This window comes from Lolium rigidum, chromosome 2 (genome assembly GCF_022539505.1).
Source record: "Lolium rigidum isolate FL_2022 chromosome 2, APGP_CSIRO_Lrig_0.1, whole genome shotgun sequence".
Lineage (NCBI taxonomy): Eukaryota > Viridiplantae > Streptophyta > Magnoliopsida > Poales > Poaceae > Lolium > Lolium rigidum.
The window spans coordinates 84979891-84998091 of record NC_061509.1 but is presented as its reverse complement, the minus strand read 5'-3'; the positions used below and the strand labels follow the sequence as shown (position 1 = coordinate 84998091).

The 18201-nt window shown below is 43.8% G+C and overlaps 1 protein-coding gene across 1 annotated transcript; it reads left to right on the top strand.

Moving 5' to 3' along the window:
• The first annotated feature begins 4651 nt into the window (after positions 1–4651).
• Positions 4652–13172, top strand: LOC124692038 (YLP motif-containing protein 1-like). The gene is made up of 13 exons (XM_047225336.1): positions 4652–5700; positions 5806–5986; positions 6782–6894; positions 6983–7084; positions 7583–7652; positions 8183–8238; positions 9382–9432; positions 10047–10151; positions 10248–10292; positions 10360–10471; positions 11443–11630; positions 12059–12145; positions 12494–13172. Exons 1-13 carry the CDS (start codon positions 4759–4761, stop codon positions 12662–12664), a joined length of 2223 nt encoding a protein of 740 aa, XP_047081292.1. The 5' UTR covers positions 4652–4758; the 3' UTR covers positions 12665–13172.
• The last annotated feature ends 5029 nt before the right edge of the window (positions 13173–18201 follow it).

Here is an 18201-nt window from a genome sequence, read left to right as displayed (position 1 = left end):
ACAGTAGGGTTGATACTGTAGGTATTCTCCATCACTTGGTAGATATGCAATGCTTTTTGGAATAATCCTGAATGGCTACAGGCTGAAAGAGCACAGAGAAAGGTGGCCGAGTTGGGCTGCACTTGCTGCTCAAGCATCTCACTGAATGTCTTCAATGCTAAACTATTTTTTCCACACCTTCCATAACCAGAAATCATTGCATTCCACAAAGCTGTATCATTCAATTTTCTCCCTCTTTTCTCAAATACTCTACCAGCATACCTGTCACATCCACAGCTCATAAACATGTCAATCACTGTTGTCTGGAAAACATCATCCTCAAAATCTTGCATTGTCCTAATAACTTGGCAATATATCTGCTTACCATGCTGGATATCTGACATGGCCGAACAAGCACTCAACATGCTTGTCATGGTTTCCAGGCTCTCGCCTGAGACTCCCTCCAGTCGCATCTTACTGAAAAATGAGAAGACCTCAGCAAACATCTGGTGATGCGCAAGCCCATTAATCACCAGATTCCATGTAATTCTGTCAGGTCTGAACCCTTTCAACCGCAGCTGTTCAAACAACCTTACGGCGTCTGCAAGCTTGTCGTGTATCAGAAAACCTGAAATCATTGTGTTCCAGGTCACCAAGTTGCGCTCATCCATGGTAGAGAAAACCTGGTAAGCACACTCAAGGGAACCACATTTCGAGTACATGTCAATGAGTGCAGTCCTGATCTTGACATTGCAATCCATTGCGCGCTTCAGGACGTAGCAATGAGCCTCTCTACCAAGTGACGGTGCCATCACACTTGTGGAAATTGAGAGGACTACCAGCAAAGTAGTCTCATTAGGTTTTCCACTGGACCCACGTATCATTTCCCTAACAACGCCCAAAGCTATAAAATGTTCACCGTTCCTCAGCAGCCCAGAAGCCATTGCATTGTAACTCTCGACGCCCTTACCAACCGTGAGTTCAAGAATCCTCCTCGCGGCGCCCGACTCCCCGCAATCCAAGTACATTGTGATGAGCGCTGTGGCGACATAGCGATCCAAGCAATGCCCAGTCTTCACCACGAGCCCATGCAGCTGCTTCCCTTGCTCCACCGCCCCACAAGCAGGTAGCACGCTCGCCACCGTGACAGAGCTCGGCAACATCCCCTCTTTCCCGAGGAGGCCAAACACATCCCTCGCTTCACCGGACTTCCCGCACTGCGAGAGTCCCGCGATGAGGGCATTGAAGCACGGCACAGTCCGTTCCTGCATTCCGTCGAACACCATGCGCGCGTCCCGGAGACGGAGGAGCCTGGCGTAGGCGCTCGTCAGGGCTGTGGCCGTGTAGGGGCAGGCGGAGAAGCCGGACTTAGCGAGGTGGCCGTGGACTTGCAGCGCGGCGGAGGTGTCCTGGAGCGCGGCGCAGGACTTGAGGAGGCAGGGGAAGGTGAAGGCGTTGGGAGGGAGGTTGGAGGCGTGGGCCCCGGAGTAGGCGAGGAGAGCTTCCTGGTAGCGTCCACTGGAGACGAGCTCGCCGAGTCGCTTCCATGGCGCCACGGTGGCCGCGGAGAGCATGACCGCATTTGTTCCGGCGGGGAGGGGCAACACTCAGGTGGTGGATTGCATAAGTACAAATGGGGGGTTGTAAATTGTAAAATTGACAACGAGGTCCAGTTTCTTTTATGAAGTTCGAGTAAAAATGACACGGAGCCGGAGTAGTTAGGTGTAGTTTTAGGTTTAGTTTATGGTCCTATGGCGCTGATGCCGGGAGGGAAGTGGCAGATCTCATCGGCCAGATCTGGCACTGCCTTGCTCCCCTTCTCTTCCTCGTCTAGCTTCGGTGGTCGGAGTCGGAGATGTGGCGGTGGAGGGAGGCGAAGATCTCCATAAATAAGGTCGTTCCTGGCAGATTTGGTGGCCATAGGTGCAGCGGCAAGTTCCTTCTTCTTCCTCGTCGTGGTGACGAGAGGGAGAAGTTGTTGCTTGCTGTCTCCGGATGGTCGTCGCATCTGTAGCAGCGAAGCTCAGCGGCTTCTTCTCGGAGGATCTCCACGGTGCCACTGTCGCCGTACCCCATGGCTGAAAGGCAGCCTCTCCATCCCTGTGTGGCGACGACAAATCAAGGCCACCAGCAGGACTTCTGGAGGATCTCCACGACGCCATTGTCGCCGTATCCCACGGCCGAAGGGCGGCCCCTCCACCCTCGTGTGACGGCCACAAGCCATCCTCAAGGCAGCAACTACCTCCGTGAAGCGTTCTTGCGGACTCGTAGGCTCTACAGTCTCGTTGGAATTGGCTCCCACCTCTGCGCCCCAAGTGGTCTCGTCCCCGGCGGTGTAGAGGTTGACTCCGGCGAGCTTCGACGCGGTGAAGAAGGAGCTGGACCTGATCGCTTTTTCTGGTTTTATCTTGAGGTCCTCAGTGTAATTTGCAAGGGCTGGCTTGTAATTTCCTGTTTCTTTCTGTCCTTATCTGTAAAATGTACTCCACCGCTAAATGAAATGAAGCCCTAGGTCCTTCGGAACCCTTCCTGTTAAAAAAAAAAGACACGGAGCCACCGAGCCTTGACCTGGGTTGACGTATCAGTTTACCAAGCAATTGGGTTTTCTTCCCACGGAACCACAATTTTGGAACCAAGTCAGTTCATAATATAGCCCAACAATATGTCGTGGATAATTGTCCCCATTTATATTTGCGTCACCGGGATTACACCACCAACTATATGCTTTATTATTTCCGATCTTGCATTACGTCGGTGTCGCCATGTTGCTGCCTAGTTTACTTGGAGTCATGCGGTTTCTCTCAATGCTAAGAGCATCTCTAGTGAAACGTGTATATTTAGACGTGTATATCTCTATATACACGTTTATATACACCTTGCTAAATTTTACACCTCCTAGTTTTTCAGTGGAACGTGTATCAGGACGTGTAAATTGTAATGCAGTGCTATCAATAAAATATTTTTGCTTCACATAGTTCTTACAACAAAGTTCAGTACAAGATGTATCCGTATACGTCTACCAAAATGGAAAATTTTCAACACGAAAGTTGTGAGAAACATCAAGTTGAAGATGCTCGTCAAAGGATTTTTCAAAACTTCAACCGAGTGTGACGAATTTGACAAAATTCAACCAAAAAAGTTCTAAACATCGGTTCGAAATTGGCAAGTTATGATCGATGAATCTTGAAACCGAGTATGGAAATGGAACCAACTCATCAGTACGCACGTATTTCATGTACACAACTTTTCAAATCGAATTGTATTTGTGTAGATCAAAGAGCAAGTAAAAAGTAAAAAAGGAAAAAGCTTCGGTTGGGCAACAGTCTCGCTCCGAACGTACGTGGACGAAGCAGCGGCCTTCTTTTCGCGAGCTCACGAGCATGGCTCGCTCGTGTTAAGTTCCACGCCTCGTACCATCGTGGGTGGACGTGGGAAGGATGCACGACCCTATTCACGAGTCGATGGGAGCCGTTTTTTGCTGGTGGTCGTCTAAATTTGGTTTCCACGTCCGTTTCCACGAGCCACTAGAGATGCTCTAACCACTCATCTTATGTGTGTATATAGTAAAGGCAATCGGTGGTTGCTTCAAGTTGGAGCAAAGCAATACAAGACACATCGAGATCATCAAAAGGACAGAAGAAGTGGCACATTGTAGCAATGAGGTACATAAGCCAGAAAGATCAAAGTACTCACCATGTTGGGTCTTATCATCATAGATGAGCTTATCAGTCAAGAAAGATGATACAATGATATAGGCTGCTTGAGGCAGATTGAGTGGGCTAAAGAAGCATAGGAGAGCCATGGCTCTCTTTGGTTCTATTGTTTGCTTCTGATGTAGTTTTATTTTATTTATGCTACTTGTTGACTTGTGAGCAGATTTTTTTTGTTTCACATAAATTTGTTAGTTGTATTTTTTTTCATAATATAGAGCATGGAACATGCTATAACAAATTACGGTAACCTTTTGGATGTAGAATCTTTCACTTCTAGAACGGATCTCTACACATGTTGAACGCAAATAAATAAAACTAGAGCATCAGCTTGCATGATCCTAGTGTATTTTTTCCAAACACATTTTTTCTCGTCCTTATAATTTGCACATTGACATGATTTTGGTCATCACCTCGATCGATGGAACCTTTACTTGATAATTACAAAAAAATATTGCTTACATTTTGCTACCAGAACCATATGTAATCTAATGGTATCGAACTTCATTAAGTAACCTCGAATATAACATAGCATATAAAATTTACATGATTAAACTTATGTAATGATAATGTTGTTCATAAAAAAATGTATATCCTTGATTCCATATTAACCACAATATGGAAATCCGCGGATAAATTTATACGATCTCACATGACACAAAAGACTTTAGATCAACAAATCACATAAGAAATTATGATTTTTCACGTTTTCAGAATTTAGATCTGAACTTGATAAATCATTACTATGCACAAATATTGCCCAAAAGTCCAAAACTGATTTGAATCAGCTGAGGTCCTTGTCTAAACGTATGTTACAAATTACGACTCTATGAGGGTTCTCCGCACAAAACAGGACCAGCTCGAGGTCGTCTTCCCTCCCTGGCAGCGGCTGCGCAGGCCCTCTCTGTTCGGCTTCTCGCCCCGTTCCTGCCAACCGGCGCAGCCATCTGCAGAAACCCAGAGAACTTTCTCGAACTTTCTCGAAGCAAGCCTCAGCTCTTCCTTCCTCTTCCTCCTCCTCGGCTCTTCCCAAACCCCTGCATCGCCAAACCCAGGCGGCCACCTCCTCATGGACCATCCATGGCGCTTCCCAGCCGGGGACCTCTGCCCCGTCTGCGCCGCGCCCCACTTCCCCTTCTGCCCCCCTCCTCCTCCTCTCCCGCCCCACCCCTTCCCCTACGACCTCCACCCGCCGCCCCCTCCTCCGCCGCCGCAGTACCACGCCCCCTTCCACCCGCCACCGCCGCCGCCGATGTGGGCTCCTCCGGGGCCGCACCCCTACGATCTCCTCGATATGGAAGGCCCCCACAAGCGGATGCGCGTGGGCGACGCGCCTCCGTTCGATCCGTACGCCGCTCCCACTCCGCCGATGCCGGGCAGGGCTTCCGTGGAGGGCGGCCGGCTGCTCGGCCTGATCCGGGAGCATGGCCATGGCCGCCCTCAGCTGCCGCCCACGCAGTGGCATGGCGAGCCGTACCCACCCGATGGTTTCGGTTACGGAGGGGACAGAGGCTATCCTCCTCCTCCTCCTCAAAACTATAACAACCCTTATGCGCAGGGAGGGAACTTCGCCGACTACGATCTCGTCAGAAGGATGCCACCTCCTCCGCCCATGCCGTTCGATAGGCATAGTGCCTTCGATTCAGGTTTTGCGCCTGTAGGAGGATCTCAGGAGAGCTATTTCGACCGCCGTCAGTTCCACCCGGATGCACCGCCCGGTGCTCCACCACTTCCTTCGGCGCCTCAACATGCTGAAGCAGGGAGCCATTACGATTCCCGCGAGTGGCGTTCTCATGCCGGTGGTGTTGCGCCGCCGCCACCGGACCCCCCTGTGCCTTCTCCCCCGGATTACCATGCCATGCCACCTCCGCGGGCAGCAGATTCGTCGCTGTTTCCTGTCCTTTCCAGCTCTCCGGCTACTACCTCACATCCTCCTAGTGATCACACTTCAAAACATCAATCCCACGCAATGTCAAACACAAATAGTTACAATGGACCCAACCACAACGAGGTTCATTTCCTCCTCTCCATGCACTCGTATGCTTTGCTTGTAGCGCATTACTGCCCACTCTGAAGTCAGAAGTATTAACTGTTATGTATGTGCGTGTTTCTGCAGGGGTTAGGTTTGATATATCGACCACACTCGGAGCAGCATTTGGGGGATGGAAGACTAGCACAAGAGAAACATTCCTTTAGCGATGTAAAAGTCAATATCGTTAATGCGTGTGACTTGTTGAGGCTGCCCCTTCGGGCTTCACGCCCTGATCATATTGTTATCATCATGCGAGGGCTTCCAGGTTCTTTCATAACCATTGTTAATGTTTTGTATTAGTCATTAAACAGTCTAATTGTTAACTGCAATAATGTTTGCAATGTGCATGCTCCTCATGATAGTTGGCTGTTTTCTAGGTAGTAAAATGATATCAGGCGTGAGATACTATGCCATAGGCTGTGTTCAATCTTTGATATTGACATAAGCACAGTCACCTTACTGTTCCAGTGTTCCTGTTGTCTCTTTCATTTTTAAGAGTGGGTGTTGTCTTTTTACATATACGTGAGATCAGGGTACATTAGTTACTCAGGAGTTCCTGAATTTTTAATCAAATTATACTGTCTATGTTTGGCATTGAGGTGGATTATGATATTCCAGCTTTTGCCTGTTTTCCTGTTTGGTTAACTGACTTTTTTCTTGCATTTGTGCCTACTTTTCACACAAAATTATAAAATAAGTTCAGCAACAGCAAACTGACCCTGTATTTGATGTAAATCAATCTCAATGGAGCAAACAACAATATGAATGAACTTCCTACTCCATTTGTATATGTGTACTTTTCTAGTGAAGTACAATCAAAGCCGTCTAACTTTCTCCACCGATACAATACTAGAAGGTTCGATACTGTTTAGATGAAACAATATAGAACCCAGTGACATGATATATATTTTTAAAAAAACTTCGGTGTCCTGTTGCATTTGCAATCTATGTAGTATTATGGTTTAACTGTGCACAAGATTATCTTCTATTTCTGATTGGGTCAAGCCACTTGATATCTGCGCTTCACAACTATTACATTTCTGACATGTATAACTTGTAGGCAGTGGAAAGAGCTACCTTGCGAAGGCATTGCGTGATCTTGAAGTTGAGAGTGGTGGAAGTGCACCCAGAATTCACTCGATGGATGACTATTTCATGATTGAGGTTGAGAAGGTCAGAAGAAACTGGACAGTGGACACAAATTTATTTCTCAGCTTAAACTAAAATGCTCATTATGTTACTGTGGAATTGCTCTTAAAAGGTTGAAGGCAATGAAGGGTCTAAATCTTCTACTGCATCCAAAGGACGGAAACAGTTGACCAAGAAAGTAATTGAATATTGTTATGAGCCTGAGATGGAGGAGGTGATGCAACTCATTTGTTCTTGTTGATTACTACCTTTCTTTCATGTTGAACTCACTTGCCAATTATTGGGATCCTGCTCAATTAACGAACATGCAAAAATAGTCATGGATACAATGAACCTTATGTACTACCTCTCTCCCAAAATAAATGACTCAGTTTTATCTAGATACGGATGTATCTTGACACATTTATAGTTGTAGATACATCTGTATCTAGAAAAAGTTGAGAGACTTATTTTATGACGGAGGATACTTCTTATTTGTTGAACTATGGATGTCAATGCATGTCTAGAGAATAAGATATCTAATGCTAGCAATGATTGTAAGTATTATGTATTTGATAATATCAACATTAAGATTTTTCTTTTTCGAAATATGATTTCCCTAGAAGAGCCCTTAGCTGGCTTCTGGTCTTGTGGATAGGAGCCTCATACATCAGCTGCCTTTGTAAGAGAAAAGCTCCACCATAATAAGTCTAATTTCTGTTCCATTTAACAGACGTACAGATCAAGCATGTTGAACGCGTTTAAGAAGACCCTTGATGAAGGGAATTTCACATTTGTGATCGGTATGAAGTTATTTTCAATATTGTTAAATGATGTAACATGCTTTATGATGACTTTAACATTCACATTGACAGCAACTGTTATGGTGGGCTTCGCCTTGCATAATTACATTCTCTGTCATGTATTGTCTTTGCCTGTAGATTTCATGGAGTGTTGAATGAGCCCCCTGCCTATTCTTTTTCTATAATAGATCCATAAACATCTTACTTTGACAATCAAATGGTTTCCTCCACAATAGAAACTCTGTTTTATTGGATCTATAATAGAGACTCTGTTTTCTATTAATTATCAAATAATTGGTTGTCAGTTTTCTGGTAGTTGTGACCTTGGTTCTCTAGATAGTGCTTGGGTGCCCATTTGCCGCAGGAGTTTATTTTCTGTACTATTTAAAACATTCAGTTAAGCAACATATTAGTTGGTCGTTGCGACATACAATGGTTATGCACCAGGAGATGCCTTCATTTTCACCAATGGCGGATGCTGGATTTTGGTAACTGACTTGTTTATTGCTGGTATCCCTGGCCGTTTTTAGTGGATGACCGCAATCTGCGGGTAGCCGATTTTGCTCAATTTTGGGCAAGCGCGAAGGTAAATCCTCAGTCTCTGTTGCGTCAACTGCGAGAATTTACTTTGCTTACCTGGAGCTTTGTTTAAACATTTAAACCCCTGAGGCGTGCACCATTTTTTTTTGAGAACATGAGGTGTCCCTGATCGAAAAGTATGTTTTAGGGCCAACTGGCAATCGGAAGTACTCAAGATGCATTTTACTATTTTGAAATTGCATATTTCATGTTAGTGTACTAATTTAATTCAATAGCGATCTTCTTTCCTTCCTCTTTCTTCTGATGAGATGTGTTTTTGATACCTACTAGAGTTGTTCTCGTGTTATGTTGGCTCCCCCCTTCACATAGGTAGTACGGTATACCATGACAGGCATAAAGTTATGCAATGCTATAGAAAGAAGCAGTAGATGCCAATAATTCCATAGAACTCTCTCTCTCTCTCTCTCTCTCTCTCTCTCTCTCTCCTGTGAGTGTATGTTTGTGCGCCCGGCTGCCCGCGCATGGGGAGCACTCTCTCGCTCTCTCCTGGTCTTTCTTCGAAATGAAGTGCCAGTGTACATGTGTGTTTGTTTACCACTGTGGATGTACCGAGTATATGCTAGCTGTTTCTGTTTTCTGTGTGCAGTTAATCACATACAGGAGCATGCATTGCATTTTTACATGGTTTGAGGGTGTGCCGGTGTACATGTGTGTTTGTTTACCACTGTGGATGTATATGCTAGCTATTTCTATTTTCTGTATGCAGTTAACCACATACAGGAGCATGCTTTAAATTTTTACATGGTTTGCGTCATAGCCATCAAACATGTGGTTCTAAGGGTTTTGTCACCGTCTTCATTGTTTATACCAAGAATTCACTATTGTTGGATTTATGTGTTTTTTTGGTACTTCAGTTAGTTTCTGAAGTACCTTTGATTCTTCGGCTTGCAATTTTTAGCAGCACTACTTTAGAGCTTAGATGGTACATGGGCAACAGTCAGTTGAAATGTTCATGACTTTCAGTAGAGTAATTTGTCCAAACCTTGCTGGATAGTGTCCTATGCATTTGAGAGGGCACTTTATTACTCTACTCATTGTTTGGATTTTATTGTCTGAATTATGATTGTCTTTGATCTATTTTTTAATTATGTTTTCATAGTAAGCTTACTGATTCTGTTTTATTCTGTAGAGATCTGGTTATGAGGTGTACTTGCTGGAGGCACCATATAAGGATCCAACAGTAAGTTTTCGTAATATCACATAATAAAAGGTGCTTATCTTGTTGTGGAATATGTATTTAAGCTGCTTCATGCAGCTACCAGTTCTATCTTTGTTGAATAAACCATGGAACCTCAGTTCTAAGAACTCACCAGTTATCTTTTTTGGTATAATTTGTAAGCATATGGACTGTCCATATGCAGTGCTGATGAAATACATGCCTGAGGGATATAGATATATATCAGGTTGATAAATCTTGCCAACACTCGCCTAGTTATGCTTATCAATACGTGAACTATATGATATAATCATTTATGACTGTAGAAAGCTTCAAGTCAAAATGCATACACCTTGAATGGGCTTGTAGTCCATAGCTAGAGTAGACACATCTTGATAATGCAGTTCTACAATAGATATGATAAATATGTGAATGTTGGTGAAGCTTTTCTTAGTATTGTTGCTCTGTGGTAGGGTTTGATAATACACGTGTTATATAAAATTTACTTCAAATAGATTCCTTGTGTCGTGCATCTCCATTAACAAAATATGTGCTTTGTAGAACACTGCGCTTCCTCATCATCATTACTTAAAGGCGATACAGTGTAGATTGTCTTTGATATCTTGTGAATTATATAGGGATGTGCTGCTAGGAATGTTCATGGGTTTACATTGGATAATATCAAAAAGATGGCAGCTGACTGGGAGGAGGCTCCACCACTATATCTGCGGCTAGACACCCACGTATGTTCTTGGGAGTATTATTATGTCTTGTAGTTAAGACTTTACATTATGTTCATAGTTGATCATTTTCTAATCATTTGCACTTCTTATCTTCAGTCTTTATTCCATGATGATAATCTTCGTGAACATTCTATACAAGAGGTAACACTAACTTCACCAGTCATTTCTGCACAGACAAGCTTTCTCATGATCTTTGTATGTCAAATAGGTTGATATGGACACAGAAGATAGCGATGATGGCAATGACACAGCAGTTAGCACTGAGGCTGAAGACTCAAAGAAGGCTATACCTGAGTCGGTAGATGATGTACCTGATCGAGGTATATATTGATGACATAGGTGTTTGGTCACAATTTACCTTACCATTAACCTATCAATATTTTGAGGAAGTCCTGTGAAGTATTTATTCTGTACTCCAAGTGTATAAAGCCTTATCTTCAAAAAAGATGTGTAGAAAGCCTTGTAGTTTGACTTGTCTTTTCAGTGGCTGTATACATCTTGTCAACCCAGAGCTGGCATTGTAGGAATGAAACAAGTACTATCGCGTTGTCCCTAGTCAACCTTAGTTAGACAATCCAACTAACCTGAACATTGTTTTGATCTCCTGCTCATCCACATTATTGCCTATGTAGCCTAGCTAGGCAGGATTAAGTATTTGACAGACTTACTAAACCTTCCTTGTCAGACAAACTCTCCCACATGGGAAAGGTGGAGGGCCTGTGAAATTATGATGCGCTAAATAGCTTAATATAATTTTATGAGATTAAAGACAACCAAACAGCTCCCCTTTTAGTTATTGCCCCCATGAACTAGGTTCTCTTCTTCCAGCAAAAATAGTGGGCCATGGATCTGAACCAACCCTTATTTGAAACCACAGGCATGCGTTGGAGTGTGCAGCAATGAATTAAATCTGTTGAAACGAGCTTACTGGATTTGAAAGAACTGATGGGTTACCCGATAAGCTTGGTACTATTTCAAAGCAATGGTTGTTAAGTTGTAGCACAATCATGAATGTATCGCTATTGTAGAATCAAAGGACTTGGTGTCTTTTTTCTGTTTGAGTAGATTCATACTTATTTCTTGTATAAAAGGTGTGTTCTGGCACCTTGCTTGATCCTCCCTCCGTCCACAAATACGTCACTCAGATTTGTCTATATTTGCATGCATCTATCTAGACAAATCTGAGTCACTTATTTGTGGACGGAGGGAATACCTTGCTAGATACATTGTTAGCAGTATATTGGTCAACTTTATCACGTAGTTTTATATGGGCTGGTTTTCTTAATATCAGGGGACAAGTGGGACTCATCAGATGAAGAAGACCTAGATGACATTAAGGAGCTAGGACAAAGTAAATGGTCAAAAGATTTTGACGAGGATACTGAGAAGTCCAAGCATGCAGATGGAAGTAGACATGCTCTTTCTGGGCTGGCCCAGACATATGGCACTCACCGAAAAACACTTACTTGGGGTGATCAGGTATGAATTTTGATTTAGTGAAAGGCTGAAAGCTCAATACGTTGTTTTGGCTTTAAATGCCGATCCTTGGCTGCACTTGTTTCTCTGCACTGCAAGAAAAACATATTTTTTTTTGGCTTAATATGCTGATCCTTGGCTGCACTTGTTTCTCTGCACTGCAAGAAATCCCTGGCTGTACTACAAGAAAAATAAATTCATTCTTAAAATATACTCTTAGATTAGTTGGATAATTTTGATTTAGTTACTGAATCTCCAGATACTTGATTATTCGAAAATAGAAGTGATGTCGCCTGTACTTCTCCAGTTGCTTATTGCTCTGTAGCCATTTAATGTTCTTTCTCTGAAATCTGTGTTACACTGTTTGGCTAAAATGGAAATACTATCTTCCTCTTTTGTTATGCTTCAATCTTTTTCCTTTTTTTTTGTAGCTTGAAAAGGGTGGATTTTCTATCGGTGCAGCCAAAAGAAGACTCGCTTCATCCTTAATCATAGGACCTGGGTCAGGGTACAATTTGGTTAGTATCAAACCCAGAGTTAATTCTATAGCAGTTACATCTGCACTATTTTGTTAGTAGCACCTTTCTTTCTCCTACTGTACATTATTAGAGTAGCATATTTGACATACCTGCTAATATATGTACAAATCACTTGTTTGCATGTATTCCTATACCTTCATTTTATTTTTTGAAACGGGCCGTCTATTTAATTCAGTTTTATTTAAAGACACGTGCACAAAAACCCGGCTAGCCTCCAGGACCAGTATTTTCGTATCTATTTGATCTCAGCTCCCTTTGGCAATTTTATGTAGGCCCAATTCTAAGGTTCCTGCCAGTTTGCTATAGTGAAATTCATTTTGCTTGCAGGTTACCAACCCCTTGGCTGAAGATAATTCCACAGGGGTGAAAGATAAAGTGAACAATGAAACAAAACGACGATTCTGTGAGCAACTTCGTGATGAAGGCCAATCCTTCAAGGCAGTTTTTGACAAGCGAAAACAGCGCATTGGGGTTTTCGACAACGGGAATGATGAGTAATCCATGACAGAGAAAGCCTCTGATGGCAACCTGAAGACGTATGTGCCTTTGGGTACTCAAAATATGGCTCGGGGGCAAGCACAGGCAGCTTGGAATTACTGGATAGTCTTTCTCCGTTGCAATATCGCAGTTTGAAGATGCTTCTTGGTACTGCCTGCTAACCAGACCCCGCAAGTCAAGATTGAAGGAAGCACTAGTTTCTGCTAGTGCTGTTTCTGTTTGTGCTCCCATTTCGTCCCACAGGAAGAACTTGCGAGAAGTGGTTCTCTTTTCGAGTTTTCCTAAGCTGTTTGCTGTGTTCCTCTCAGCAATGTGAATTTTCTTCATGGGCTTGCTATTTCTGTGTCTAAAGGAAATATTTTTTCCGTGTAATGGAAACAACTTTTCTTTGTGATGACAAACATTATATCCCAGTGATTTCATATGTGAGCACCTCCTGTAAAACTACTCCGGAGGACAAAGTTAAGGCTGAAATGAACGCTCCCGTAGTGAGCCCCATGTAATTCAAGATTGGCTGGCCATGGTGCTTCTTCACCTGGACATACTAGGTCTATAGGCCTTGAGTCTGATCATTCTGAGCAGCCAGTCACCAAACCTGGGCACAAATGCACTGTCGACGCAACATCCATTAAACCTGGTGTTAGCAACATCTTGCATGAGTGGTTAGCCATCGTCTCCTCATGGAACTATGGAAATGGCCAACTTTGGGCGGAGTACCCCTTATAGCCCCAACCGAGCTCTCTCCTGCCTTGTTATTTCCATAATATAGACCTCTGTAGAAAGTAACTTGTAGGATGAGCTTGCCTGAATATACTACAAACAAATATGGCCTCAGATAAGCCATCCCCAATCTGAGATAATGTCTCTACTCATACTCATTGCACACTCTATACAATCGAAGGCATCTAACAATGTCAATTGTGACATTGTTCTTATATAAAACAAAAAGCCTTGTTTTGTTGTCTGCACAATAGTATATTACAAAAGGGTGCCATTGAGTGAATCTCATCAGTGTCCTTGTAAAATGCAAACACTAATCCAAATAACAATATCTCATATAATCTTACCATAACACAATGAAGGGAAGGCCCAACAATGTTAGGGAGCCCCAAAAGTGTTCTAACTTTTATATGCTAATAACAGTATTGGACCGTGGTGACCTGCCCTGTGACCAAATGTTGCACACACCAGCCTAAGATATCACTCCGGCGTGCATGAACAACGCATGGGACCTCATTGCATTTACATGTATATACGTACTACAGTGCACACAGCCATTGTGACTTGATTTATACATCATCGCCATGGCTGTCAGCCTGTCACTATATATAATAGATACGAGGGTAGCGAAATAAAACACACACTTGGAGCAACTTTACTCCACATGGAATTGGTTGGGTTATGTTCTGGTACACGGACACTTGCTAAGTGGAAGACGAAACCTCTCATGGATCCGACCAAGTCAGAAATCCAGGTGTGTCCATATGTCATGTATAGTAGGATAGCCAAATAACATATGCCCAAGAAATAAAAATCACCTAGCATATAAATAATATGCGAGCATTCATTAATGTGATACAACTTAACTAACATGGCATAGTTCAAATTGTATGAAACATCCATATACTTACATGTCTCCGAGGTGGTAAACTGCAACTAGACATAAGTATACTCACAGTCTGGACTATTCTCGGGTCCATCTCATGACTATGTGGAGATCACTGCATAGTCATGGCTCACAAATATCAGTCCTTCCCACATCGACTACTATCTCAAGTGCATTGAGACAAGGTTTAGTCAACTTAACGATATGATTCATTACTTAAACTGTACTATCAAGTATCAACTCACAAACAAAACTTATTAAAACAAAACTCTACATCATAGTAAAACTACGAACTTGACATAGATCGAATAGTGCCACCACAGTGTGCCTGCATCCGCATATGATATCTTGGATAAATAGTATCTATGTGTACTATCCAACTATATATGTTCATGCTCTCACAAGTTCACTACTAGAAATCACCATTTTACCTAGAGGCGAGCCATATACCCTAGGTGGGAGGCAAAAAAAAAAATTAGGTAGAGGGTTTACCTAGAGCTTTCTTTAGGGAAAGACTCCCGGGTGAAGTATTGACGGGAAAAAGGGATTTAGCTAGTGTGCACTTAGCAGGCTCTAGGGAAACATTTCTTTATCTAGGGTCACATACTCTAGGGAAAGTTCTGAATATGCCTGATGGGTCCGACGTGGAAAAGAGCTAGCTTTACCTTTTTTTCGAAATAGAGGTGGAAACCCCGGCCTCTACATAAAAATGATGCACACAGCTAGATTAGCTCGTGTCGATACATTTTTGCCCGATAGAAGAAACCCTATTCTTGATGGTTGTTGCGTGTATAATTGGAATATGTTTTGCCTCGACAGATCTAGTCCTTTTTTTGGTAGTCTCAGAAACAAAAAAAAACTAAATAACAGATTGCCATAATTTCAAGACCAATCTAATTGCAAGACTTCTTTTAGATGCTGAGATGGTATATTTGTTGGAGATATGCCCAAGAGGCAATAATAAACTGGTTATTATAATATATCTTTGTGTTTATGATAAATGTTTGCATACCATGCTATAATTGTATTAACCGAAACATTGATACATGTGTGTTATGTAAACAACAAGGAGTCCATAGTAAGCCTCTTGTATAACTAGCTTGTTGATTAATAGATGATCATGGTTTCATGATCATGAACATTGGATGTTATTAATAACAAGGTTATGTCATTAGATGAATGATATAATGGACACACACCCAAATAAGCGTAGCATAAGATCACGTCATTAAGTTCAACTTGCTATAAGCTTCCGATACATAGTTACCTAGTCCTTCGACCATGAGATCATGTAAATCACTTATACCGGAAGGGTACTTTGATTACATCAAACGCCATTGCGTAAATGGGTGGTTATAAAGATGAGATTAAGTATTCGGAAAGTATGAGTTGAGGCATATGGATCAAGAGTGGGATTTGTCCATCCCGATGACGGATAGATATACTCTGGGCCCTCTCGGTGGAATGTCGTCTGATTAGCTTGCAAGCATGTGACTAGGTCACAAGAGATGACATGCCACGGTACGAGTAAAGAGTACTTGTCGGTGACGAGGTTGAACAAGGTATCGTGATACCGATGATCGAACCTCGGACAAGTAGAGTATTGGGTGACAAAGGGAATAGGTATCGTATGTAAATGGTTCAATCGATCACTAAGTTATCGTTGAATGTGTGGGAGCCATTATGGATCTCCAGATCCCGCTATTGGTTATTGGTCGGAGAGAAGTCTCAACCATGTCTGCATAGTTCACGAACCGTAGGGTGACACACTTAAGGTTTGATGTCGTTTTAAGTAGATATGGAATATGGAATGGAGTTCGAATTTTGTTTGGAGTCTCGGATGGGATCCAGGACATCACGAGGAGGTCCGGAATGGTCCGGAGAATAAGATTCATATATAGAAAGTCACTTTCCAAGTTTGGAAATGATCCGGTGCATTTATGGAAGGCGCTAGAAAGTTCTAGAACATTCCGAAAGAAATCACCATGGAAGGTGGAGTCCCGGTTGGACTCCACCAACCCTAACCAGCCAACCAAGAGGGAAGGTGGAGTCCATGGTGGACTCCACCATCTTGGCCGGCCAAGAAGGAGGGAAAGGGAGGAGTCCCTGTCCCTCTAGGTTTCGTCCATATCGAAGTTTTTGAATTGGGGTCTTATTCGAACACTTTGGGAAAACCCTAGGGATTCCACCTATATAAAGAGGAGGAGAGGGAGGGGCCGGCTACACCAATCCAGCCGCACCCCCCAGGGCTCCCAGGCCGGCACCCCCTCTCCCAAACCCTAGCCGCCTCCCTCCTCCCACCTCTCCCGTAGAGCTTAGGCGAAGCCCTGCCGGAGATCTCCACCGCCACCGACACCACGCCGTCGTGCTATCGGGATTCCGAGGAGGATCTACTACTTCCTCTGCCTGCTGGAACATGGAGAAGGATGTCATCGTCAACACCGAACGTGTGACCGAGTACGGAGGTGCTGCCCGACTGTGGCACCGTCAAGATCTTCTACGCGCTTTTGAAAGCGGCAAGTGATCATCTTCATCAACAACGAGATCTAATCTTGTAGGCTTTGGAAATTTTCGAGGGTTAGTCTCATGATCTTCTCGTTGCTACCATCTTCTAGATTGGATCTTGGCTTGTTATTCGTTCTTGCGGTAGGAATTTTTTTGTTTTCTATGCTACGAATCCCATCAGTGGTATCAGAGCCGTGTCTATGCATAGATTGGTTGCACGAGTAGAACACAATGGTTTTGTGGGTGTTGATGCTTTTGTTGTCTTTAGTTCGTGTACTTTGCATCTTGCGGGATGGTGGGATGAAGCGGCTCGAGCTAACTTTACATGACCGCGTTCATGAGATTTGCTCCACGCTTGACATGCAACTTGTATTGCATAAGTGGCTTTGTGGGTGTCTGTCTCTCCCACCATAGTGAAGATTCCATCTACTCTTTCTATTAAGAACACTAGTATCACCGGTGTGGTTCATGTTCGTAGGTAGATTGGATCTTACTCGAAAACCCTAAAGCACGTAAAATATGCAAACCAAATTAGAGGCGTCTAACTTGTGTTTGCAGGGTTTGGTGATGTGATATGGCCATGATATGATGATGAATATGCATGAGATGATCATTATTGTATTGTGGCAACCGGCAGGAGCCTTATGGTTGTCTTTAAATTTCATGTTGAAGTATTATTTCAAAGTAGTTGTAATAGTTGCTACATGGGAGAACAACCATGAAGACAGCGCCATTGACCTTGACGCTGTAGGATAACGTTGCATAGAAAACAAAAAATTTCCTACCGCGAACACGCAATCCAAGCCAAGATGCAATCTAGAAGACGGTAGCAACGAGGGGATGATCAAGACTAACCCTTGAAGAGATTCCAAAGCCTATAAGAGTAGGCTCTTATTGCTGCGGTAGACGATCACTTGCCGCTTGCAAAAGCGCGTAGAAGATCTTGATCACGATCGGTTCGGCGCCACGAACGGGCAGCACCTCCGTACTCGGTCACACGTTCGGTTGTTGATGAAGACGACGTCCACCTCCCCGTTCCGGCGGGCAGCGGAAGTAGTAGCTCCTCTTGAATCCGATAGCACGACGGCGTGGTGTCGGTGGCGGTGAAGAAGTCCGGCGGAGCTTCGCTAAGCTACGCGGGAGATATGGAGGAGAGGGGGCGGCTAGGGTTTGGGAGGGGTGGCCGGCCACTCAAGGGGGCGGCCAGCTTGTGGTCTTGGGGTGGCCGGCCCCCTCCCTTGGCCCCTCATTATATAGGTGGATCCCCAAGGGTTGGTGTCCAAGTCTTCGAAATAAGACCCGAACCAAAAACCTTCCATAAGAGGTGAAACCTAGCCCAACTAGGACTCCCACCAAAGGGTGGGATTTCCACCTCCCATGTGGGGGGTGGCCGGCCCCCTAAGGGGGAGTCCACTTGGGACTCCTC

Bases quoted from the DNA above. Each gene is read 5' to 3' on its own strand.
- LOC124692038 (XM_047225336.1), top strand. From the start codon at position 4,759: ATGGACCATCCATGGCGCTTCCCAGCCGGGGACCTCTGCCCCGTCTGC. The intron at 7,653-8,182 runs GTATGAAGTTAT...GGCCGTTTTTAG, and splicing joins GAATTTCACATTTGTGATCG to TGGATGACCGCAATCTGCGG. The intron at 10,293-10,359 runs GTAACACTAACT...TATGTCAAATAG, and splicing joins GTGAACATTCTATACAAGAG to GTTGATATGGACACAGAAGA.